This window comes from Tamandua tetradactyla, chromosome 9 (assembly GCF_023851605.1).
Source record: "Tamandua tetradactyla isolate mTamTet1 chromosome 9, mTamTet1.pri, whole genome shotgun sequence".
NCBI classification, from domain to species: Eukaryota; Metazoa; Chordata; class Mammalia; order Pilosa; family Myrmecophagidae; genus Tamandua; species Tamandua tetradactyla.
The window spans coordinates 70753643-70780249 of NC_135335.1; the positions used below are offsets into that span (position 1 = coordinate 70753643).

The window sequence follows — 26607 nt, forward strand, 5'->3', positions numbered from 1 at the left end:
ATTTTGCTACCGTTTTTACTTGGTTTCACTTTTCTCCTCAGAACAGACACACAGCAGTGATTTTACTGCAAGCATGTTATTTAATTAGGTTGAGATCCTGCATTCTCATTATTATATGAGGCGTATTTCATTCACTGGGTTCTCATATGACTGAAATATAATTTAATGAAAGCACATGGCTGTGACTGAAACACATTGCTAAATGTTAATTCAAATCTTCTTCTAGTACTAAAAATTACAGGTACAAATTTCCTAAATAAATCATTTTTTTAAAACATATGAACTGTACTATTGTTTCTATATAAAGTTTCCCTGAGCTTTGTAAATTAATCATAATATTTTTAAGACAGAAAATGCTATAATAAGACAAAAGGTAACATCCTTTTAAGAAAAAAGATATAAACATAAGGGAATCTCACTTTATTTTATCTAGCTAGTCCTTGGACACCATTCTGAACTTGGATTTTAAGAGAAATTATTCCATAATCCCTTCCATTTGTGTGTCCAAGGGTGGAACACTTATAAACTATAATCATAAAGTAATTTTATCATTTTAGTTTGTATGTGACCTTTTCAGTGTGTCCAGAATTTAAGAGATTTTATAATAAATGATCATCATTGACTATAATTGAGAAAGGCTGATGCTTTGCTCTACTCATTATTTATGTCCATCTGTTTAATGACTTTTTTACAAAACATGACTTCTCTCACAGTGCCTTTTGAATAAGTAGCTTTACTTCAATTGAAGAAATATGCTTATAATAGTTTAAAAAATGCCAACCCTCATTTCTAATATTGTTTGGCCTAGAAAATAATAGGCCTACCATATTTCATAGAGTTAATATACATATATATATATACACACATATGGCACACACACACACAAATAAAGCTTTCACATTTAAGCAAGCACATTTTTAAGATACTCTGGAAAGTCAGAATACTGAAAATGAATGTTTAATACACTTCTAATGTTTTCTCTTAGAGTCTCTTAGTTATCTTAGTCTAGTACATAATAATGGAGTATTTGATTTGATTCCTTATTCTAACTACATATTTTTGAGTAGATAAAATGTAGCAATAATTTAAAAAGTAGCAATAATATGTGTGAGTAATATTAGCATGACATGTAAATTTTTTCATGCAACAAATCAAATGCATTAATGGGTGATTTTTAAGAAAAATAAGCTCAAGTTAATTTTATAGTCCAAAAGTAAGTCTTCCTGTAGTGGACATCTGTATTTTTGATATGTATGTATTTGAAAATCATCACTCAAATCAATAAAACTTAGATTCACATTGGTATATTTCACTAATGTTTACATTAAAATTGAATTACCTGGGCACAAACAATTAAGACTTTTTCTGGGTACTTATGTTCATATTTATAAGGGTTAATCCAAGAAAATAATATTTAATTTTATTAAACAAATAGTTTTGAGAATATGCTATACCCCAAAAACACAATTAGGTATTGTCAACAAATTGAAGCAATAACATATAAAGTTGTTCTCAGAAAACTTAAATTAAGGGCAGAGGAAGTATGTGTACATTAAATTATTATAACTTGAGACTACTATAAGCTTTATAAGAGATAGAAGCAAATGGCTTTAAAGGATTAGAATAGGAATAAACAACAACCAGTAAAATAATGAAAAAAAGCTTCATGAAAATCTTTGAAAGAGACCTAGATCGATGGTTCCCAAATATGGCTGCATAGTAGAAACACATGAAGGAAAAAAAAAAAAAAAGTTCAGATCTCATCCCTAGTCAATAAATCAAACCTTCTAGCATAATTATCAGATTATGATACTTCCTGAAGGCTCCCAGGTAATTGAATTTTTAGGCAATGTTGATAACTGAAGCAGGCTAAAACAGGAACCTTAATTGTGAGAGTAGCCCTTGAGAAGGACAGTTAATCAAGGTCAAGAATGTGGTGTCCTGGACAGACAACCTGCCAGGGACTACCCACTTACGAAACACCTGGCGGCAGCTGGCCCATGTAGAGCCAAATGATCCCCACCTAAATCACCCACAGAGAAGGGTAGGACAAAGGACCCCCACCCGGGTGATTCATTTAGAGAGAAGAGTAGTACCATCCGACCCACCCAAACACATCTACCACCAGACACTATCTTGGAGAGAAGGTAGGGTAGAAGAGAAAATCTCAAACAAAGAAATGGGAAAGGGAATAAGTAAAGCTAATCCATAAAAGCAATGATCTTTCATTGCTTATTGCCTCTTGCCTTTTTCATCTCTGTCTTTGGAAGTGTGCCCATATGTTTTCTCACATGAATTTTCAATAAACTTTCTATCTGCTTACTTTATCGAGTGCTGTACCCTTGAATTCTTTCACTCAGCATTGCCAAGAATCTGGAAACCAACATCCAGCAACGATAACCACTTAAATTACTTTTAGGATTTCAACGAAATAAGATGAGGCTAAGTATAGGCAAATATATGAGCCAGATTAGAGAAAAGCATGTTGGAAGATGCACAGCACCCTTAGGAAAAACAGGCATGAATGGATTTTATGGGGTAACTATAAGTGAATACTAATGAAAAGGCTATTGCAGAAGGACTTCCTTTTTCAGGTCTCACATATAGAGCCTGAAGGATGACACTTACAAACTTACAATAAACGCAATAGCTCAACAAATTGAAAACATGTTTTGGAAGTGTTAGAAAACTGACTTTGCAGAACCATCTGCCAAATGTGGAGAAAAAGAAACTTCTAGAGAGGTACAGTTGAGACTTTCTTCAGTGAAGCTGTTGAAGGTATAAACTGATGGGAACACCTAAACAGTAATTTTCATAAATTACTGGAGGTAGAGTATAGACTAGCTGGAAAGATAAACTTTTGGAGACCACAGACTCAGAAAGCTTCCCTCACTGAGGGAGGTAAAGACAAGGTTTTACCTCAGGAGTCCCAGAAGGTTCTCATGTTAAAGAACCAAGAAAGATCTCCTCCAGCCTATGGAACGGGGATGGGAGGGTATCATCGTGTACTACTCCAGAGATATTCCATAACAAAGACCCACATTCCAGAAAATAAATTTGTCAGAGCCATTTGCCATTCTCTAGCTGGGGGAAGAGAATTCCTTTCATTCTGTTCCCATCTAAACTTCAGGCCAACATAAAGGGGAACAAAATGGGAATCAAGAGAGCTCACAAATTCAAAGAAATAGATGGAGACCACTTCATTCAAAGGAGAGTTGGGGGCAGTGGGAAAGAGAAAAGCCATTCCACAGCAGAAACACTCATAAAGGTCACAGACTTGAAGCCCAGGCCTCAAATCACATTGAGATTTACCCAGAGATTTTAGAATGCTCCTCCCTGCCCTCTGCCTTATTACCATACCAACAGGAATCCAATGTATAACTGTGAATTCATTTGAAAGAGCTTAAATTTACAGACTTCATCTGAGGAAGAATATTTAAGAGAATCCCAATTCAAGAAGAAGATAAAAACGGGATCCCCAAATTGAGTAAATCCATGGACAACAAATAGTAAACACAAACCAATTCCTAGCCAAATTAATAAAAAAATTCACAAAAAACCTATTTATCTCAGTTCCAACTTACCCAGTGCAACACACCCAGCTTCCAACAAAGGGATGCCAAATGACAGCAAAAAAACACATTCTGAAGAAACGCAGCAAGAATCAGAGCTAGATACTGATACGACACAGATTAGGAATTATCACCTAGGAAGCTGACAATAATTAAAAATTAAATTCTTAATTAATTAGAGGAACTAATGTAAAAGGCAGACAACCTTTAAGGGTAAATAGGTAATGCAAAGATAGAAACTATGTAATGATCAAGAGGAAATATTAGAAATTAGAAACACTAACTGAAATGAAGAATGCCTTTAATGATCCCAGCAAACTACTTGATATGCCTCAGAAAAGAATCCGTGAGCTTGAGGATTGATCAATAGAAATATTCCAAATTTAAATGAAAATGGAAAATTTAGGAAAAAAATGCATAAATCTGAGAAAAAAGGACAAATTAAAATGATGTGATACATGTGATGAGAATGTCAAAAAGAAAAAAGATAGACTAGAACAGAAAAAATAGTCGAAGTAATAAAGGCCAACAAATTTCCAAAATTAATGACAATAAGGAAAGCTCAGACAACATTAAGCATGATAAATACCATATACACACACACTTAGACTCATAGAATTGTAGAAAATCAAAGACAAGGAGAAAATCTTGAAATAACCCCAAAAAGAGATATAATCACTTTGAGGAGCAAAAATTAGAATTACAGTAGACTTTTCATAATTAAAAAGACGGTGGAGTGAAATATTTACATTGTTAGAAGAGAAATCCTCCAACCTAGTATACTACATCTTACAAAATTGTCCTCCAATATTAAGTGTGAAGTAAAGACATTATCATAAAAACAAAAGCTGAAGAAATTCATTTTCAATCCTCCTTCTCTGTAAGAAATATTAAAAGAAGTTCTTCAGACAATCAAAAATGATGTAAGACAAATTTAGATAGGCAAAAAAAAAAGAATAGCATTGGAGAAGGTTTAAATGAAATTAAAACAGAAATTTTTGAAAATTTTTCTCATTCACAATTGATCTCGAATATAATGGTTATTTAAAACAATGATGCTAATAATGTATTGGGTGATTATAGCTTATAGTTAAGTGAAATGAACAATATTTTATGGGAAAGAAGGGTGGCTTTGAGAGTCAACTGTTATAAATTACATGCATTACATTTGAAAGCTATAGAGTTACTTTAAGGTGAACTTAAATTAGTCAATGATATATGTGGCAACACAGAAAAAAGTATATATAATTGAGGCGCTAAAAGTGGAGTAAAGTAGAACCATAAAATATTTAGTTTAAACCAAAGAAGGCAGGGAACAAAAGAAAAGAAGTAAAAAAGAAAGAAAAGAAGACCAAACACAATTAATAGAATGTAGTTACAAATATGGTAAGCATTAATCCATTTATATCTATAATAACTTTAAATGTAAATGATCTAAATGCACAAGTAAAAGAAAGAAATTGTCAGAGTTTATAGAAACAAAGTGGGATGATATTTTGTGCAGGAAATCTAAATGTGAAGACTCAGGTTAAAAACAAAAGAATAAAAAGATATACCATGATAACACTAATCAAAAAGTAGCTATTTTAATTTTAAACAAAAAAGACTTCAGAATGACAATGAAGATTACCAGGGATAAAGAAGGGTATTACATAATGAAAAGGTGTTAACTGACCAAGAAGACACAATCTTAAATATTGTTTGTGTCCAACAACAGAGTGTCAAAATATACAAGGCAAAACCTTATACAACTCACAGGCTATTTTTAAAAGTTCACTATTATAATTTGAGATTGCAACATTTGTTTATCAGCAAATGATAGCTGAAGCATGCAGAAAATCAGCAAGTGTTGTGGATTGATTCAAGTTCCCCACAAAGACACAAAGACATGCTCATATCTTAACCCCTGGTCCCATTTATAAATATGATCATGGAAGGTGTTATTAGTTATGGTGAAGTCACACTGAATCAGAGTGGTCTTAATCCAATATAACTAGAATCTTTATAAGCAGAGAAATTAGGACATTCAATAGAGGACAGATGGGGAGAGAGACAGCTATGTGACAGAAGTAGAGATTATGTTATGGGTTTCTAGCAAGCCACCACTGGAATGTTACAGAACTCAGAGAAAGCTTAATCCCGTCAATACCTGGATTTGGGAACTCTAACTTTCAAAGTGCTATACAATTAATTCCTGCTATTTAAGTCAGTGAATCTGTGATATTTGTTTTAGCAGCCCTGGCAAACTAAGACAGTAAGGACTTAGATGGCTTGAACAGCACTATCAATCAACCTGCTCTACTAACATTTACAGAGTACGCCCTCCAGCAACAGCAGAATGCTGTTCTTTTCTGGCTCACATGGAATGCTCACCAAGATGGACCTTACTGTGGGCTATAAAATAATTTTAACAAATAAAATAAAATAGCAATCATAAAAGAAATATTCTCAGCTCACGATGGAATAAAACCAGAAACCAATGACAGAAAAATGTTTGGAATATTTTCATATATTTGGGATTAAATCATTACTTTTCTGTGTGACAAAAAGGTTGAAGGAGTCTCTAGGGAATTTAAAAATAATATTTTGAACTAAATAATAATGAAAATACAACTCATCAAAATTTGAGTGATGGAACAAAAACAATGTTTAGAGAGAAATTTATAATATTAAATATTAGAAAACAAAAATATCTAAATTAAATAGGCTAAGTTTCCACCATAAAGGATTAGAAAAAGTAGAGAAATTTAAGCCATAAAACAAACAAAATAAAATAAATAATTAAAATCAGAGCAGAAATCCATGAAGGTGAAAATATGAGACAATTGATAAATCAATGAAACCAAAAGCTATTTCTTTAAAATGTAAAATGAAGTTGACAAACCGCTAACCAGGATAGCCAGGAAGAAAGAGAAAAGATACAAATTAGCAATATGAAAAATGTAAGTATGGTCAACAGTAGTGATCTAATGAATATTACAAGGAATACTGTAAACATCTCTTTGCTCCAAATTTGATAATTTTAACTCAACTAATCAATTACTTGCAAGATACCAACAACCAAAATTCACACAAAGAAAAATATATAACCTGTATAATCTTATCTCTAATAAACAAATTGGGTTCATAATTATTAAGCTTCCTTAAGAAAGTATCAGTCACAGATTTCATCACTGATGAATTCTACCAAAACTGAAGAAGTAGTATCATTCTCCATAATCTCTTCCAAAATATACAAGGAGAGGAAACACTGCCTTCATTTTGTGAGGCAAGAATTATCTTAATATCACAATCAGATAGTGACATTAAAATAAAGGAAAACCACAGAACAATATCCCTCATGAAAACAGACACAAAAAACAATAAAATATTAACACATCAAATCCAATAATAATAAAAAAAATAAGTACCAAGAATAAGTGTGAGTTACTACAGATTTAAGGCTAGTTCAGCATTCAGAAATTATCCATTATAATACACCTCATCAAGAGGTAATGAAGTAAATTCATTTGTTCATAGCATTTGACACTGAAAATAATGCTTGACAAAATCAAACAGTCATTCATAAGTTAAAAAGAATAAAAATCAGCAAATTAGGAAATAGGAGCATGTTTCCTTTTACAAAAACAGTCTACAATGAATATATAACTATCATAACACCTAATAATGAGTGCCTATACACGATAGGATTTAGAGTACTGTAATATGCCTGAGCTCACCACTCCTATCCAACATCATAGGGGAAATCTTAGACAATACAATAAAAGAAGCAAAAGAAACAGAAGGAATTTTATTAGCAAGGAAGGAATAAAAATGTAGTTTTTGGAGATGGCATTATTGTCTATGTATAAAATCCAAATTATTATCTAAATATTTTCTGAAACTAATAAGAAAATATAGTAAGATTGTAAGAAATGAAGTCTTTCCCACATGCATAAAGATATGATTCAATTGCTTTCCTATATCAGCAATAACAACTAGAATTTGAAATTTATAAATTACCATTTATAATGCAATTTAAAAGGTGAATTTCTTATGTGAGAATTGTATATAATATGCATAAGTCTGTATTCAGAAAACAACAAAATATGATGAAAGAAATCAAGAACAACTACATACGTGAAAAGGTAACCAGCATTTATCGTATGGAACGCGTATTGTTAATATGTCAATTCCTCTGAACTCAATCTATAGAGCCAATGTAATCTCTATCAAAATCCCAGAAAACTACTTTGTAGATACTGACAAAATGTCACTTAAGGACAACAATGGCCATGCCCTTCAGCAAATGAATAGATAAACTATGGATCATCCATACAATAATTTGTAATTCAGCAATAAAACCAAAAGTTACATACAAAGACAAGGATGAAACTTCAATTCATATTGCTAAAAAAAGACAGTACAAAAATGCCATACATTGCATCATCTCAACTATATGACATTTTGCAAAAAGCAATTTGATAACAATAGTAAAATGAACAAAAGTGGTCAGGAGCTCATGGAGGAAGCTATTAAACATGGGAAACATGTTTTTGTTTTTTTTTTAAAGAAGTGAAATTAATTGGTATGGGCCCATAATTTGGGGTACACCGCATATTTGACAAAATAGATAGAACTGTATAGAACAAGAAGGAAACTTTTATGTATACAAATTAAAGAAAATATATCTTTTAGGAGGTTAGAGAATTCAAGAATTGAACACAGAATGTGACAAAAAAATCCAAATTTTATAAATAGATGAAAAAAACTTTTGGACAGGAACAGGGAAAGTTCTGTAAAATGGAAACTTTCGGAATCTATAAGACTAAACAACCCTACTTGATAAAGTTGTTTCACACAAGAGTATGGACTAACAATTTTGAAATCATCATAATGCAGATTGGAATTAAACAATTAAGTAAATGTACGCCAGATGGTGGGAGCTAGATTTCTCACTACTGGAATGGAAGATCACAGACAAACAAGGAGAAAAGGCTACAATTATCCACGTGGTAATGGATACCTATAGAAATACTTATAGATATGTACATAACCAGGTTTAGTGTGTATTCATATATATCTTTTCTTTATCATCTGAGAGAATGCAGAAACAGGTATCTCAGTTGCAAGAGGCACAGCTAAACCTTGACTTATAAAACCACTCCCCCAAAATTGGTACCAAGGCTTTTTTTGAGAGACAGCTGATTTTTTTTTTCACATATGAACTGTCACTGTCAACAGAAGACTTCAGAACAATGAGACAGCTGATTTTAACACTGATGCACGAAATATGCAAGATGTGCCTGTGGTTTATAGTGCAGATAGGAAGAAGGTATTCAAAACAGAAACAAACAAAATAAACAAAATACAAAAATAGTGATGGAGTTATGTCAAAGGGGTATGGCGGCCAACTTTTCCAATGGCCAAAGCTGGAACAATTTGAGAAGCCACATAAATAGCTTTATATTATAACCCAAAGAACAAGATATGGAGCATAACTCCTCACTTCTGAAGCATGGGCTTTACAGAGTGACTTCCAAGTAGAACAGTATGAAAATGGGTAACTTTACAGAGGAAGCTTGACAAACACAATCTCATTCAGGTGACCAAGTTTAACATTAACATTGGGAAGTCATTTTAATATACGCCCCTTAATGTGATGAGAGTAGCATTTTTGCTCTGTGATCTTCCACCCTAGAATTTTTCTCAGTCTAATTTATGATGAAAAAAATCAGACAAATACCAACTGATAGACATTCTATGAAATACCAGACCAGTAATCATCACAGGGTCATGAAAAAAAAACAAAAAAGTCTGCGACACTGCACTGCCATGGGCTGCTTTAGGAGACGTCATGACTAAATGCCATGAGCTGCCTTGGGCAGGATCCTCCTACAGAAGAACCTAAGGCAAAAACTAAGAAAATATGAATAAATTGTGGACATGAACTAATAATAAGGTATTAAATTGTTTTATTAATTATGACAAATGTATAAATATAAGAATTTAATAATAGGGGAAACTGGTATATAGGAAATCTATGAATTATGTTTGTTAGTTCAAAAGTTTATTTTTTAAAAAGTTATTCAATGATAGAAGAGGAATACAATGAGAGGGTTTGTCAGAATGGGGATAGCCAGCCTGAAAATGAGGATAATGGAGAGGAAATCCCAGAAAAGTGGAACTGATGTAATGGAGCAAAAGGTGGGCATTATATAGACTAACTAGGTCATTTCAGAGCCCAAGAAACAACAGAAATGTTAACTAAGAAAGAGGAACTTATATGGTTGGATCTGATGAATTTTAATTGCTATTGGATTGGTCAGGTTTGGTTTTCAGAAGATAGTAGAAATGTGTGTAAAAAATCCTTTATGTAGATAAAACAGAAAATGTATAAATATACATTTGAGTACTTTTAATATTATGGCAATGATATAAAAAAGATATGAGAACAAATAGGAGAACACTGTGAGATTATTTATGTAGGCTATATATATAGGAATATGGGAGGCTTTAGAAGATGAGAGAAAATGAGTCAACCTAGAGGTAGGAGAAGTTTGAAATGCATTTAAACAAATGCAGGTTTGTTTAACCCAACAGAAATTATAGAAAGGTGAAAAGAGTATCACAGGGGTTTATCAATTATTAGTTACTAGTGATTTTGAAATATAATAATAGAAAGAGAGACAGATTAAAGAGTATAATAGTGAATTACAATGAGTAAGGTAGGAAAGTGCAATATACAGTATGTTATTGGCTAAAGGCTAGGGTTTATATATTCTAATTGCTTCAGATCCTTGTTCTGCCACTTGCCAATTGTTTCTCATTAGGTAAGCTATTTAACATGCCTAAGCCTGTTTACTAGTATGCAAAAGAAAGAAATAATAATGTGTCTCATTGTTACTGTGAATATTATTATATGTAACATAATGTTTTAGATAACATGTACTCAGTGAATAGTGCTTCTCTCTGTGGTTGTTGCCACACTTTAAAAATGTTGAAAGAGAAGAAGAGAAAGGAAGAACAGTCAATGGTCTGAGATAAAAGTTAATGACAATATTTTAATTACAGTATTATGGTAAATATCATATCAAAGTGATGATAGGTTGATAGAGGTATAAGGTAAGTAAATCAATTGGAAATTGGCGATTTAAGTGATGATGAGGTTAAGGTACAGCTGCGCCCATGGGAAACTGAAAAAAGGAGAAAATAGATATAAATGGATTGAAAATTCAGGAAAGTTGATGCCATTGTCATTATCATAGAAGTTTAAAATGAAGTGCAAAATAATATATTTTCAAATTCATGTTCTTGGTAAAATAGAGGTCAATACTTTCACTTTCATGATAGAGCTTTTACCTTTATTTTAGAAAACCCTTATGGTTTGCAACTGTGGTTCCTAAGCAGGATATTGGCGTCAAAATTCATGACTCTTTCTTCTTTGTAAGGAATAAAGGGATATTTTTGTTGTATAACCCGGAATTCCCAGAGTTTCATGCTAATTTTACTAGTCATTGCAATGGAGCATATTATGCTAAAATGAAAAATGAGGTAAAGAACGCCACAATGGAAGTTACACTTCAAATTTACTTAACTCTTGGCAATTGAGGTCTTTTGCATCTATTATTTGTTACATGTAGTTTGTCTGTAGTTTTTTACTAGACATTTAGGAACTTTTAGCTTCTGTATACTTTTTAAATTTTTATTTCCAGTAGGACTATAAAAAAATCACACGCAACATGTTCCAATAATGTTTAAGGGATTTGTGAAATTTATTGATTCTGAATCATTTTTGTGAAAATACATGACACTAACAAATATAAGGAATTTGAATAAAATATTTAAATAACAGTCTGCAATTCAATGCAAATTGGACCTGTTAAATATTTCATAGCTTCAATCTAGATTTCTACATTCACTCTCACTGTTTTATGACTAAGGATGTAGGAAACAAAATTATCAGTTTTCTTTTTCCAGATGCAGTATATTGTTTTGAATAGAGGCAGACAATGTGAATTGCTGTTGTCCATAAATTTATGATGAACTAAAATATATGAATCAGCCTCCCAGTAAATATGATGGTTTGAATTTTTATAAGTATAAATTCCATCTTGAGACAAAATTAAAATGATAAAGAAAAAATGTATTTTTAAGTGCTTTCTAATATATATTTCTATTATATATGGTTTTAGACATGTGTGTGTATGTTTATGTATATGTGAATGTATGTGCATATCCCCAGAACAAACAGAATGACGTATTACCCATTAGCAATCAGATATTTTAAGCAAATTATTCAAAATCTAATGGAACAGGACAAATGCTGAGCAGAAATTCTAGCAACATGTTGCTGCTAAGAAGAGAACTTTTCTTTCCACCACAACCCTGTGATAGTTCATCCCTTGGGCACATAAAATATGGCAGGGACCTGGAATGAGACATGAGGTTGACATAGAATAAATGAAATAATAGTCTATGGCTTTCTTTTACCATACTGTACCTGAAAATAGTATTCTTCCTACAATTAATATCAGAGATGTTCAAGAAACTCTTCTTGACAAGAGTTCCACAAAACAAGAGCAGAACAAAGTTAAAAGAGAACAGAACAAGACAAAAACTCTTGAAACAGGAAAACAATTTACTAGAAGATCAAATTCATAGAACCGGATGAAAAAGTTTGAGAAAATCACAAAAACAGAAAAAAAATAGTAAACAGTAGTTAAAAGGGAATACAATCAGGGTGCACAGCTGGTTCAATAGTAGAATGCTTGGCTTCCATGTGGGAGACCCGGTTTTGATTCCCGGACTATGCACCAAAAAATATATATGCATATATATGTGTATATATATATATATATATATATATATATATATAGAGAGAGAGAGAGAGAGAGAGAGAGAGAGAGAGAGAGAGAGAGAGAGAGAGAGAGAAAGAGAGAGAATACGATTAGTTCTTCAATAAGGAGCTTCAAATAAATATATTAAAAGAGAGATGAGAAAAAAAAAAGATTAGGAACCCATCAATGAATAAATATAATGAAATTTCTCCAAATGAAGAATATGAGTTTCCATATTGAAAGGGGACCTGAAATAGGCTAGTCTTGAGAATGACAAAAAATTCATCCCAACAGATTGTTGTGAAGTTTCATAATACCAAGGTTAAGATAAAATATGAGTGTTGACATGAAAATAAAATAAGACTACATCCAAAAGAGTAAGATGACATTACCATCTGTCCATCTCATCAGCTGAATTGTATGCTAGAATATCATAGAACATCTTGGAAATACTAAGGAAAAAGCAATTCTAAATGAGAATTCTGTACCTAGCCAAACTATAAATTAGGTGAGAAATCAAAAATATACATCCAGCTATGGAAGGATGAATACAATTACCCTCCTTTTATGTTAGGAAGCAAACAGATTGTTTACTGACTTTCTTTAACTCTCTTCTCAACTCATCATATTTAGGGCCCGTTTTCAAATATTGTACCTGAATATTTATGTCTGAGTCGAATTCCTCATTCATAATCCAATTCTTCTAACATACCTGCCTCTTAAGGAATGGGAACAACACATTCCTTGATATATTTTCTTCTTATAGTTTTTTTTTTTTCACCTCTTTTGCTCAAGATCTGAACTCCAGCTATTTTAATACTTTTCCCTCTCTCTTCTTATGCACTCTTCTAACATTTAATCTTGTTGAAGAATTTTGATATTTATTACTTAAAGAGATAGTTTCTTCACTTTCCTAATGTGATAGAAGTGGCATGTACTATGTATAATCAATCAAATACATAGATCAATGATTTCTGTTATTTAGATTATCTTTTAAGCATATCTATGCTTCTTATAATTTTGTGTGAACAATGTGTAAATGATTTAATGGATTTCATATAGTTGCAATCAGAATTTAAGAGGCAGAGGATTTCAGAGCTAGAAACTTAGATAACACTAAATCCCAGAAATTAATTTTACCAAACAGAATAGAACATGCAGAGACTAAGGAGAATGCCCAATATGACAATCTGGTTAGGGACAAAATTTTGTACAAAGCCTATTTTAGATTATATCTAGTTCACTCTTAGATGGTGACTTAATACTTCTTTGAACACAATGTAAAGATTAAATTTAAAAACATATATATGTATATATATATATATATATATATAATGCATAATGCATATATATTTCTGTGAAGGTAAACATGCAATGTAATAACAAAATTATGGTTTAATTATCATTAATAGACAGAATTCCCTGCACAGATTCAGAACACTTTTTTTCATTTTGCTGTTTGAATTAAGACCAGGAATCATATTATTTTAATTAAAAAAGAATCTGAAGATGTTATAAGTATTAATGGTTGGCCTAATGCACTCCATAACACTTGATAGATACCACATAATACTTGCAGTTCATGAGTGCCAAAGGCCTTCTCTTTTTACCATATTGCTCCTATGGTTTTCCATGTGCCTAAAATTATTACCGTTCAAAAGTTTTCTTTTTCTATGTTTGTTTGTTTGACTTGTTTGTGGTAAATCCAACCCTTTCTCGAAATATTTCTTAACCTGTGTGTGGGGTTGCAAAAATAAAAGATGGAAGCACTGAAGAAGGCTTGTTAGTTTTGTCAAAATTATACCTATCAGTATTATGTTTTCCTTATTATTTTAGTTACGTAGCTTGAAATGAATTACCTGTCCCTTCCAAGTTTTCTTCATGAGGTCATTGCTTCTGCTCTGTGACTCATGCAAAAGTATTTAGAGTCAGTAACAAAATGCCAAATGCAAACTGCAAGAATTCTTAAGTACCATTTTCTTAACTGGAAATAAACTTGCATATCAACCTTCTTTGGGGTGTCATGCATCATTCCATTGCAAATTGCATTTTGGGGGCACCAAGAATTTCCCTTAATTTTCTTTCAAGCGTTGCTATGGTATCATCAATCCTTATTTTAAACTTAAATATTTTCAATGCATATTACCCTGTACACTATTATAATGGAAGAATTTTCTAATTTGGGATGAGACCAAGGTAAAGTCGGGGTGGTGAATGGAGGGAAATGAGTATAATTGTTATACCTGATTTGGAAAAGAGAGGATACGAATATAAGACTGAAAAAAAAAAGGAAGGAAAATGCTGATTCACCTAGCTCTACTGACAAAGAATAATTAATATTAGGTAATTTTAAAGATAGCATTTTAATAACTAATAGGTCTGTAGGCAATTTACCTAGATTATCCATTTTACTACCAGTTTTCTTTCGTGTGATTTTTTACCCTAAGAACCTTGCAAATATTCACGAATATTTCATAAATAGAGCTAAATATTATCATATCTTTAGTATGAATTTCAGTGACACTTATATTTTAACCTATATTGGGTCAATATTTCATTAGTCACCTGTAGCTTAAGAAAATGCATTATCATTTTGCAATTACTTATCTATTTTGTTGTGTGTGTTTTTTGTTATGTGTGGACTTGTGTACAATCCACTAACACATACTGGTGTAGTTTACTTGCATGTTTAAAAGTCTACTATTCTTAGAAATATGCATCAAAGTAATATGTAGATTAAAATTGTTGATGATGATAGAACAAAGATGCCATTTTGAGCTCCACTGTAAAAATGATATTCAGAAAGCTGAAACCCATGTTAATAAAATAAGTGAATTGGCTGCCTGATTTTGCATTTATGTTCATTTTAAGATTCATTCATTGCCTTGAACTTTCTGAAGTTATTGATTTTTTTATTTGTGCAATAATGTGTAATAAAATTTTAGGAATGCTGTGGTCTATCTTACGTTATTTGTGAGCACCTCACATTTGCTATGTATCTTATTTTCTTTGGTCATGAAAGAATCATTGGATTGTAAGAAGCTCTGAGAAGCTGTGCAATGAAATTTCTCTCCCTGTGTTTAAATTAATGACACTTCTATTTCCCAGGAATTTTCAGAGAAACATAATTTGAAAGTTTATCCATGGCTTAAATGACCTGGTAACTTTTTAAAACCAACCTTCCACACACCAGCACAGTATTAAAACCAATATTTATTTTAATGTGGGGTTTGAGCCCTGAGGCCTCTCTTTAAAAAGAGGGATATTTTTATTTGCGTTCTCAAATTTCATGTTTTTGAAAAAAGTAACATTTTAATGAACACTTTTAATATGACCTAATGTTGACATCAAACATTTCTTTCAAATCTCAGGGCTTACATAACTATGTTTTGGCATACACTTGAAAAAAGAAAAAAAAAAAAAAGAAGAAGAACTTTGAATTATAAGAAGATGGAGTTCAGAAAGTATTCTTTTTTCCTCAAAGGAATTAGAAGACTCAGCATGATGCCATTGCTCCTTGACATAAAGACGATGTCTTTGTTTTATGTCCTCTTTATCTCTGAATCCTGCAATCCCATCACAGCAGAGTGTACAGTACACCACTTTAAATGAGAAGAGTTTCAATAGGCACTTTAGTGGAATTAAGAAAAATCTAACACTCTTCCACCGTGATGCCAGGTAGCTATCTTCGTTCTAGGATGTCACGTCAGTAAATTCTGTTTAATAGGCCTGAGCTTGTCTCAGTGTGTTTCCAAAATGACAAAACAAAACAAAGCAAGTGTATATTATAGGATTTTTCTCGTGTTGGCAGAATAAACTAAAATTGACAATATGATAAATATAATATTTTGCTAGAAAGCAGATAATCAAAGGAATCTTGTATGGTGAAGCCTGTGTTTGGTGAGTGTGTGTGTGTGTGTGTGTGTGTGATTTCTATTTGTATTTCTTTTTTAAAAATTTTCCTCTTGTTGGGTTTTAGTCTTTGCTTCTCCCCTAAGTGACTTTGTCAGGGTTATAATTCTCTTCCTCGCCGAACATATCTGCCAAGACTTTAAAGCGGGGTCCCCAGTCTGTGAGATAGTCATAGTCCTGGTCTGCTTCAGTGGTGACAGAGCCTATAGAGCTGAGAGATTCCGCTACAGAGCCATTTCCTTCATAGGCATAGGTGGCCAATGAATCATAGGGTGGGGCAGTGGGGTCCAAATCATTTTCCTGTAGCCTTTGATTAATGAAATCCCTGATGTCTGTGTTATCTTCCATCGGTGGTCTCTGACGAGGTAAACAGAGAGAGTCGGGTTTTATATCCCTGCGAATTTTGTTCTCCTCGATCACTTTTGGGTTTCTCAGAGCACCAATGTCAAAGGCCTGGGTGTCTTCTTCCCCACCCCCTTCATCATCATAATGGATGACATTGTCTCTGATGTCTTCTTTAGAGGTCATCAGGGTGTCTTTCTTCCTCTGCCTTCGCAGAGCTACATACAGCACCACGATGGCTGGAACAAGACAAAAATTACAATTGAGAAGGAGGACGGAGATAGGCCAGCACATACCTCTGCAAAAAGGCAAAATCAGGACTGAGTGTCTTTCATTATGTCCTGCTATTTTCAGTGTAAAAAGACTATATTCACTAAAACTTGCATGTGTTTACATTTTTCCTTGTCAATCTAATTTTGAAATTGTAAATAGTAATAAACCAGAGCAAAATTACCAACAAAACAAACCTATCCTTATATTCAAATGCATAATGCATTATATTTAAACCCATAAATATAAAATATTTAAAACATTTTAGTACCAGGTAAAATTTTGCATTTAAAGGTGAAAACATATTTTAAATATACAGAAAACAATATACAGTTGATATGACAAAAATTGTATGTTGTAGTCTAAAAATAACACATAATTTTCATCCATAACTATTTTTCCCAGTTGTAACATTACTTTGTCATTCCAATTAAAACCAGAACTTCACTTTGACAATTATTTTTCATTTTGTAAGTGATAAAGAAAGAAAGGGAGAAAGAGAGAAAGAAGGTAAAAGCCTCAGCTACACAAAGCATGCGAATTAAGTCCAGTAATTATGTTCAATACCACACCCTGCCATTATGAGATATTTTCCAAACCAACTTGCCCAGCATTCATGTGGCTGGAGAATATTTTAAACTACTTAATTTTTATAGGATTTTATTACAGAAATCTCTCATTGATCCTAATTGCATCACAACCTTCTATCTATTAAATCAATGATCTGCATTTCTTCTAAGGGTGGACAGGCACGAATAGAAATAATGAAGTCACTGTTCTGTTTTCTTGTCCTACTTCCCCCTCCTCCATAGAGATTGCAATAGATAGTCCCAAGTATGTCCAAATTCCTCACCCTTCACCTCAGGAACAGTATAAAAATGGCTAAGATGTGAAGGAGTTTGGTGTTGGTTAAGGATGTCAATGGATAGGGGAATTTTTAAGCAGACGTCCTGGCAGGACAATGGATGTCAATATTAAGTGCCATACTGCCAGCAAATGTTCAATGCCTAGAACAGGGCAGGCACCCTGTGGACACTTAGAAAGGATTTGGGTAAATGTGCAGCAGATCTCACTGTATGAGAACGGTGCTCTCAGCAGATCACTTGCTATGCTGCAAAGAAGCCACAGAGGTCAGATGCAAGAATCCAGAAGATGCCAAACCATGAGAGGTTGACAGGGAAATGCCCTGGGGCTCAGATCACTCTTAGAGAAGAGAGGAGAAAAAGAGAGGAAATGAATTGATATGAAATTTAATGCAAAATTGATCAGAGGTGGCAGCATTACTTTGATTTTGCCAGAAATATTTTATTATAAAATATAGAAGTATAAAGAATGCTCTCGTTCTGCACATGTAAGCGACTTCTCTGGAATTAATATATTTACCTGTAGTAATTTAGAGCTGTTATGCACCCCAGAAAATGCAATGTTCTTTTAATCCATTTTTGTTCATGCAGACCTACTGTGAGTGGGACCTTTTAGACAGGTTGTTTCAACTGTGATGTGACCCATCCAATTCAACGTGGGTCTTAATACTTTTACTAGAGCCCTTTCTGAGAGGATAAAAGGCAGAGACACACAGAGAGAGGGATCTTAGAGAGAAACAGCTGTGGAGAAGCAAGCAGGAACCCATAGAAGCTGAAAGAGTTAGAACCTAAAGACAGCAGAACCAGGGAGAGAACGACCAGAAGACACCCGTTGTGTGTCTTCCCATGTAGCAGAGGAACCCATGATGCTGATAGCCTTCCTTCACAGAAGGTATCTTCTTCTTGATTTCTTAATTTGGACATTGTGATGGCCTAAGAACTGTAAATTTGTAAACTAATAAATCCTCATTGCAAAACCATCCCATTTCTAATATATTGCATTCTGGGATCTTTAGCAAATAAAAACATATTTTGGGATCAAAGAAGTGGGGTGCTAAGATTTATGAATACTGATAATGTTGAAATGGCTTTATAAATAGGTAACAGGAAGATTCTAGAAGAACTGTGAGAGACCTGATAGGAAAGGCCTAGAGTGCTTTAAAGAGACTACTAGTAGAAATATGGATACTTTCCATGAGGGCTTAGAAAGAAACGATGAATGTGCTATTGAAAACTAGAGGGAAAGTGGTCTTTGTTTTAAAGTGGCAGATAATTTGAAAAAGTTGATTCTTGGTACAGGATGGAAGGGAGAATTTGAAAACAATGTGCTTAGATATCTAGTGGAGGAAATATCCAAATTAAATCTGGAAGGTGCAGCAGGAGTTCTCCTTGCAGCTCACAGTATTATGTGAGAAGGAAGGGATAAGCTGAGAACTGAACTCAGGGAAAAAGAAAGTAAGTCCCCAGAGGATAGTGCTCCATGTGAGGGTTTAACCAAACATGGGATCAGCCAGCAATTTCAGAAAAAGCCGGGATTGGAAATGGAGTTATCCAGAAAAGATTTGTGTAAAGTCCTATTGTCAGATGATTGGGTCCCCTGTGTGCTGCATGCAAAACCAACTTTTTTTTGTAAGATCTGTATGAACAGAACAATCACCAGCCTAGACTGAAAGGGGCAGAAAAGGGATAGATTGAGGGAAAAATGACTTCAGAAGCAGAACCTTGGAAGCTAAGGTCTGGAGTGAAAAAATCATAGGCCAGGAGAGAAGACCCACCTGAGCACATGGAAAGAATGAGTTTGTCACAGAGTTTGCAGAGAGTGGGCCATCATCCCTATTGTTCAAGAAGACGGTTAATACCCTGGTGCTCTCATTAGCCTGGAGAATTGAGGGGAGCTTGACCAACCTGTTATTCAGGAAAAAGCTGCTGCCCCAGGCCTCAAAGAGGGTAGAACTTATTCCTTGGAGATTGGAGAGACACTAGCCACCACCCCATTGTTCTATGAGCTCTAGAGATGGCAGAGAATCTGGCTGCCCAGATGCTCGAAGAGGCTGGGGATGAGAACATGGTGGTCTCCCCAATGCTTGGAGATATTAAAACCCTTGTCCCAGTTCTTGAAGAAAGTATGGCTTCTGTACAAGGACTTGGAAAATGTAGAGCTGCTGCTTCCTCAAGCCACGAGGATAAAACATCTTTCTATAGATGACTTTCAGACCTTAAAGTCTAATGAAGTATGACCTGCAGTTTTGCAGAACTATTTGGCATCTGTAACCCCTGTTTTTCTTCCAATTTCTCCCTATGGAAGTGGAAACATTTATTGTATGGCTGTCCCTGCTTTGTATATTGGAAGCAAATAACTTGTACATTTCTCAGGTTCATAGCCAGAGGAGAATTTAGCCTTAGAACAGACCATCCCTATAACTGACATTGATGAAACTTTATATTTACTATTGTTACTGAAATTATTTAAGGTTTTTGTGGTATTGTGATATAGTGAATGTATTTTGCATACAGAAAGAATTTGATATTTTGTGGTCCAAAGGGTAGAGTATGAAGCTGTTGTGTACCCCAGAATAGGCCATGTTCTTTTAATCTATTCTTATGGTTGCAGAATTATTGTGGATGGGACATCTTGGACAGGTTGTTTCAATTGAGTTGTGACCCAACCAAATTAAGGTTGGTCTTAATCCTTCATTAGAGACCCTTATGAGAGATTAAAAGGCATAAACACAGAGGGAGAGGTTGCTTCAGGTAAACCACCCAGGAGAAGGAAGCAAAGGCTCACAGAAACTGAAAGAATAAGATAAGGGAACCTGGGAGAGTAAGATAAGGGAAACTGGGAGAGCAGATACCAGCCATGTGCTTTCCCATGTGAGAGGAAACTTGGATGTCAGGAGCTTTTCCTCAGAGAAGGTATCTCCCTCTTAATGCCTTAATTTGAACATTGTCATAGCCTAAGAACTTTAAATTTGTAAACTAATAAATCCCCATTGCAATAGCTAGCCCATTTCTGGCACACTGCATTCTGACAACTTTAGCAAACTGAAATACCTGAGTTACTTGTATGGAATTAATGATATCTACTCCATGCAAATTGGACTAGCACTTCCTACCCTCAAAACCAATATGGGCTTCTGATTCAGAGAATGTTTTCCTGCCAACTATTGTATAATGTCTTACTTCATATTTTACTTAGCATTTTTTTTTATAAATTTTGTTCAACATTGTAAAGATAAAGTTGGGTATATACATTCTTTGGAAGCAATTTTGCTTAAATAAACCTGTATATATAATCTGGGTATACAGTGTTTCCAATCACATATTACTGGCAATTTGAATATGCAGAAATGAAAGACAAGGTAGAAAATCTATCTTGACTTTTGTGAATCAGATAGTGAATTAATAAGTGAAATAGAGTCAGTTGAACGGAGTTGATTGAAGAAGAAAACCCCTTAGTAAGTTTATATCTATTTGCACAGAGATGTTACAGAATACATATCTTCCATCCTTTTTCTTCTCAGTGCTTCCACATACTTTAATCTTTTTTGTTCTGTTCTAATGGCTAGAAACTTGATTGAGGAGATGTAAGCTAAGTAGAAGAATCTATTCCTGACAGGCAGTTTGAACAGGAAAAAAAAAATACAAATCTGGGTGTCCCTTTACTTTCTCCCTATTTCTTTCCTCTCCTTTTTCCTTTCTTCCTTTTTTTATTGAACTGGGATTTGAGAACTGTTGCCCTTCTGGCATAAATAAATGTAATCTCTTATTATACAGCAGTAAATACCAGGATTTAGAATGAATTTAGAAGACGTTGCTGTAAAATGGACATTTGTTACAGAGAATTTAATTGTAACAAGGACCACAAACTATTACTTAAAAATCCCCTAGGGCTTGAGCATATTTTTCTATTTTTGTAATGATGTTATCTACTCATCCCTATATATCCCTGAGGTAGGAAATACAAAGTAAACTTCAATAAAAATTTAATTTACTATAAGTAGACTATTAAGAGGTGTCAACTCAATGAAAAAACACTGATTTATATGTTAAGTTAAGGGGAGAGACAGACAGAGTTGAGAAGGAGGGAGAGATCGAAACCAACCTAAGAGAATCACAATGCACAGTAAGATTGCAATCAAAGCCCCAGTGCTGAGTCCTACAGGTAGAAAAATTGCTTCCACATTGCAAGATAAGATGGTACCATCAGAGTCACATCTACAAACTCGAATTGTCATTGTATTGGTGCTGCTTTGTACAGGATAACTGCTGTCTTCTATTACAACAGGGAGGAAATACAGTTCTTGCTGCCTGCGGCTGTATCCATTTCTTCGGGTTTCAATTCCAGCTGTATTGTCTAGAAAACATGACATTTATGATAAGAGGATTACTGGAGCTTCACTTCAAATCTTAAAGTTGGTATCTGTTGAACACTAGGAAGCTTTCTTGAAACAGTAAAATGTATTATATTTTAATTCTTTCCTTTAACATTATGAAAAATGCCAAAATGTCATCAAACATAATCAAAACAGTCTTTAGGGGAAGATGAAACATTAATATTGTCTGGTGTAAGAATTAAATTTTCTGTTCAGAAAGAACATAGAAAGAATTAAAGATTTTCTGCATTTGCAAAGCATGAAATCTGCTGTATTGACCATTTATTTTCCTAACATCCAAATCTCATTGAAAAAAACATATTTTTTTGTGGATGCTTGCTTACATGAGATAAGAGAAAAGATTTAAAAGTATAAATGTGACAAATTTCTTATCTAAGAAACTGTCCCTTACAGTACAATAAACATTGACTGATTTTTGCAGATTAAAGCTTGATATTTTTTCCGAATCTACACATTCTATAAATAGACAGATGATAGATTGATAAATTAATAGATAGATATACCTTCACTTTTGTATTTTGTATATCAGTTAGATTAAGAAACATAGAATCGAAAGGTAAATAAAATGTGGTAAAAACATGATACATTAAGAATTTTAAACATCATAAATTGTAACAATCACCATTTTAATATAATTAAAAATTATTTAAATTAATTCTAATAAATTAACACAGCAATATTTACTTGGAATTACCCAAAGAAATCAAACATCTTTAAGTTATGCAAACGTAATTAATATTTGTAGTAAAAGTTATTTTGCATGCATTTTTTCTTCACTTCCTTTATTTCTACACATATAAACAGACATTTTGTTTTTTTCAAAGTAATATTTTGTTTTTGAATGTGTCTGTTAAAATAATTCTTAGAAGTGCTTTGGTACTTTTAGAAATGTATGAGCATAGTCACTTGAGAATTGGATAAAATGATTTTAGAAAAATGTACCATTCATGGTAAACAATTCTACAGAAAAATGTCATTATTTCAATAATAATCAATTCTGCTTTATGTACACACCAATTTCAAAAATTAAAAATTTGGCAACTTCTTTATCCTCACTGCAATATGAAACTCAAAGATAGGAAAACTATGTGATATGATTGGTGTATGTTATGGGGAGATTAATTTGTGCTTATTACATAGAGCAGCAAACAACCAAGATGCAAGCTGTGTCTATTACAATATTCCCAGTAAGAGATAATGTCAGACACTTGTGGTAATAGTAGGAATGGAAAAATGGGGACATCTTAAAGTTACATTGAAATCTTCAGCAATGACAGTTGCATTCTTGGCCTGGGAAAAAGGAACCATCAATGATTACAGTTCAAAACCTGGGTGAAAATGATTAATAGAAATGGAAAGTGAGAAGAAGCTGCTAAGCCTACACTTGGCATTTTGGGGGAGGAGGGATTTGTTATTCTTGAATTCAGTTGATATCAAAAGGCTGCCTAGTGAATTATGGTTTTCATTCTATTATTACTTATTGGTAAGTGGACATATAAAACTAATTATACCTCCACAGCATTGAGAAAAATACATATCAAACCTTGTTTGTGACCTTAAATTGGCCTCTTTCTGTTTAAATTAAAGAAAAAAACTCACTCTTACAAACTTAAATTAAGAGGGAAAAAGCAAATGTCAGATTAGTGGAAGTGAGTTTCAGATTGTGAGAAAATACTACCCTATAAGACAGGATGATTTGGTGCTTATTGACATGATTAACCTGATATAGTTTCTAGAGCAATGATATATTGGAAAATTATTAATATTTAGGATTAGTGAATGGTGTGACTCTCTCCTTACTTGCCCAAGATAGTGATCTGGAAGTCTGATATGTCCGCTTCTCTCTGATATTCCCCCTATCAAACTTACAGTTTCTAGAATTAATCCTTATCAACTCTTATATCCATCTACTTGTCTCCATCTTCATAGCCACTAAAGTAATCTGACTCACTCAATTATTCCAATAGATAAGAATTAGTCTTATCTCCTTCGAATGCCTTTTCCACTCTGCATAAATCAGTCCTCCTAAAATGCACACTTGAATATGTCATAATCTTGCTCAAATCTTTCAAAGACATTGCTAGTTGTTAGTCTTAAATTATAGTATTCTTTAATTAGCTTATTGATAAGGTGAATATATGGTGTGGTTTGTCTTAGTCAGCTGTATTTTCTCTGTGCTGCTCTGACTTAAAATTATTAATATTTCCCAGTCCCAGTTTTGTTCCAGTTTTGATGGTAAGCTGTGTGGTCACTGTATTTATCAGATCCTTCATAATTAGTACCCTGCTTCATATATAGCCTTACTTCACACTATGCCTCAGAAACACAGCAAATAATGCTGAGTTTCTTCAGTGACAAAATTTGGGAACCATAATTTTCCTTTCCTAATTATTTGCAGCAAACTTATATTTCAAAAACATCCTATGACATCAATGAAATATCATTGTCACAATTGTTTTATTTGTTCTATAAGCATGGAATCAAGCTTTTTACTAAATTTGTGGATAAATAAATATGCACTTCAAATGTATACGCATATGTATACTAATTTTTACTCATGACTACCCATTATGATAAACTCTGGTATTTTTAATTAGTTTATAGAATACGGAAACAGAAGAAAAAGAATACTCAATGTCATAGAAGCTAATAAAGTCAGAGTGACTGACCAGTACTAGGTCTTAATATTGCTAATCCAGTATCCTTCATGTTTTCTTGTGGTTGTCATAGTAGCAGATTAATATTAGTAGAGCAGTAGTGGTTGTGGTCATGGTGTAAGTGGTAGTAGAAGTGAAGTATTGATGTGATGGAAGGAAGAGTCAGTGGCTAAAATTGACTCAAAGTAATTTGATTTAGTCATTATTAAAGCTTTGTATACATAATCTTTGTAAATAAACTAAAATAGGTTGGCAATTTTAGTACAATTGTCTATATCTAAGAGCTTGCAATTTACAAAGTGATGATGATGATGGAATACAAACCTATATAATCTTAATGATACTGCCTATTTTTTAACCTGTGCTGTGTGCCCTGTGGTATTTCAATAAAAAAGTTACTAAAAAGTTACCTATTTTAATGTAAAAATAATGTGCATGGGCAACAAAAGGATATATTTAAAACAGACAAAGTATGCAATTTCCCAGATAGCTTATTGTTTGCTTTACCCAATTGGGGACTTTCACATTATACATAGAAGCACCTTGCATCATTAGATAGTTTATATAGATTAAATATTTACATTAATGCTACTATAGAATTTTGCAATTCTCTGGCATAATTTCCATAGTGTATGAATTTGAGTGCTCTCAAATAAGCATTGAATTTTATATGATATGAGGTACATTTTTATGTATTTAAACTTACTTCTGAAGTCACGGACTGTAAAATTTGGTTTGATGGAAGCTTCAGGTGATAATCTAAAGGAGAATTGTTGCCCAGCAGGTGAAAGATCTCGGTCTGCAGCACTGACTATCTGAATTATCTGAAACAAAGTTGAGATTAAAGTTAAAATCAGTCATGGGTTTCAAAGTGAACTTTAAAAGGTAGAGTAATACTCTGACTTAGTATCATATGCAGGTGACAGTAAAGACGTGCTTAGGATTCATGCCACTGATCTAATCATTTATGAATAAATCTCTAAACATTTATAGGTAATAATGCCAGTTACAGTTACAGACTGTGCTCTAATTCCAAATCAACATCTGCCTAATTGTAAAGCTTAACAACATTGAAAAGTCTATTAATAAGAAAATGAAATTAAAATGTATTTGCATTTTAAATCAGATGAGATAAAGGTTGGCTTTGACTAAATAAGAAAATGCAAACTGAAAAAAATCTCTGATTATTCAAAATCCTTTGCAATAGCAAAATTTTAGTAGTTTAATGTTTGTAAGAATGTTTTACTTTCATGAATAAATAAAATGATAATAAAGAGAGAAACAAGGGATGTGCATCTTGTTGTAATGTTTGTGTTCCCCACTGATTAAGAACAAAAATTACATTGTCATAGAATTTTTAGAAGTGAAAACACTATCCACTCTGTTCAGGAAGTTTTTCTAAGTTGCTCCCATAGCAGGAATAGCTTATAGTTAAAATTCTGTTACTTCAATAAGATGCCTTTAAGAATTTGGAGTTTCAGAATAACTTCTGAGATTCAACTGTGAAACTGAGAATTCACTACATGAAGAATTGCTCTGAGGCTTTTATTTATGAATATATCCAAGAGTTTTACATCAGTCAGAATTTCAAAAAGTGGGAGTGGGTGAGGGCAGTGTTCTGACCAGGCAATCAGGCTCTAAGATTAATTTTGAATTTTCCAAAAAGGGGCGTGGGATTTCTATATTCTGGTCCCATTGTGTAAAGTGCATATTAGGTTATCCAATATTGATGCCCTTAAACATATGATTCATTTACTGCTTCTTTTTTCCTTATTCCA

At 33.2% G+C, this 26607-nt stretch overlaps 1 protein-coding gene across 2 annotated transcripts in view; it reads right to left on the reverse strand.

Annotated features, from left to right (window-relative positions):
• Positions 1 to 16384: 16384 nt before the first annotated feature.
• Positions 16385 to 26607, reverse strand: part of CDH12 (cadherin 12) — a 368770-nt gene continuing 358547 nt past the window's right edge. For both annotated transcript variants that reach the window (XM_077115124.1, XM_077115123.1), the window contains 3 exons: positions 25536 to 25653; positions 21881 to 22132; positions 16385 to 16884 (listed from right to left, as the gene is read on the reverse strand). In XM_077115124.1, coding sequence (XP_076971239.1) covers positions 16385 to 16884; positions 21881 to 22132; positions 25536 to 25653 — 870 coding nt within the window. The remainder of the gene's footprint in view (positions 16885 to 21880; positions 22133 to 25535; positions 25654 to 26607) is intronic.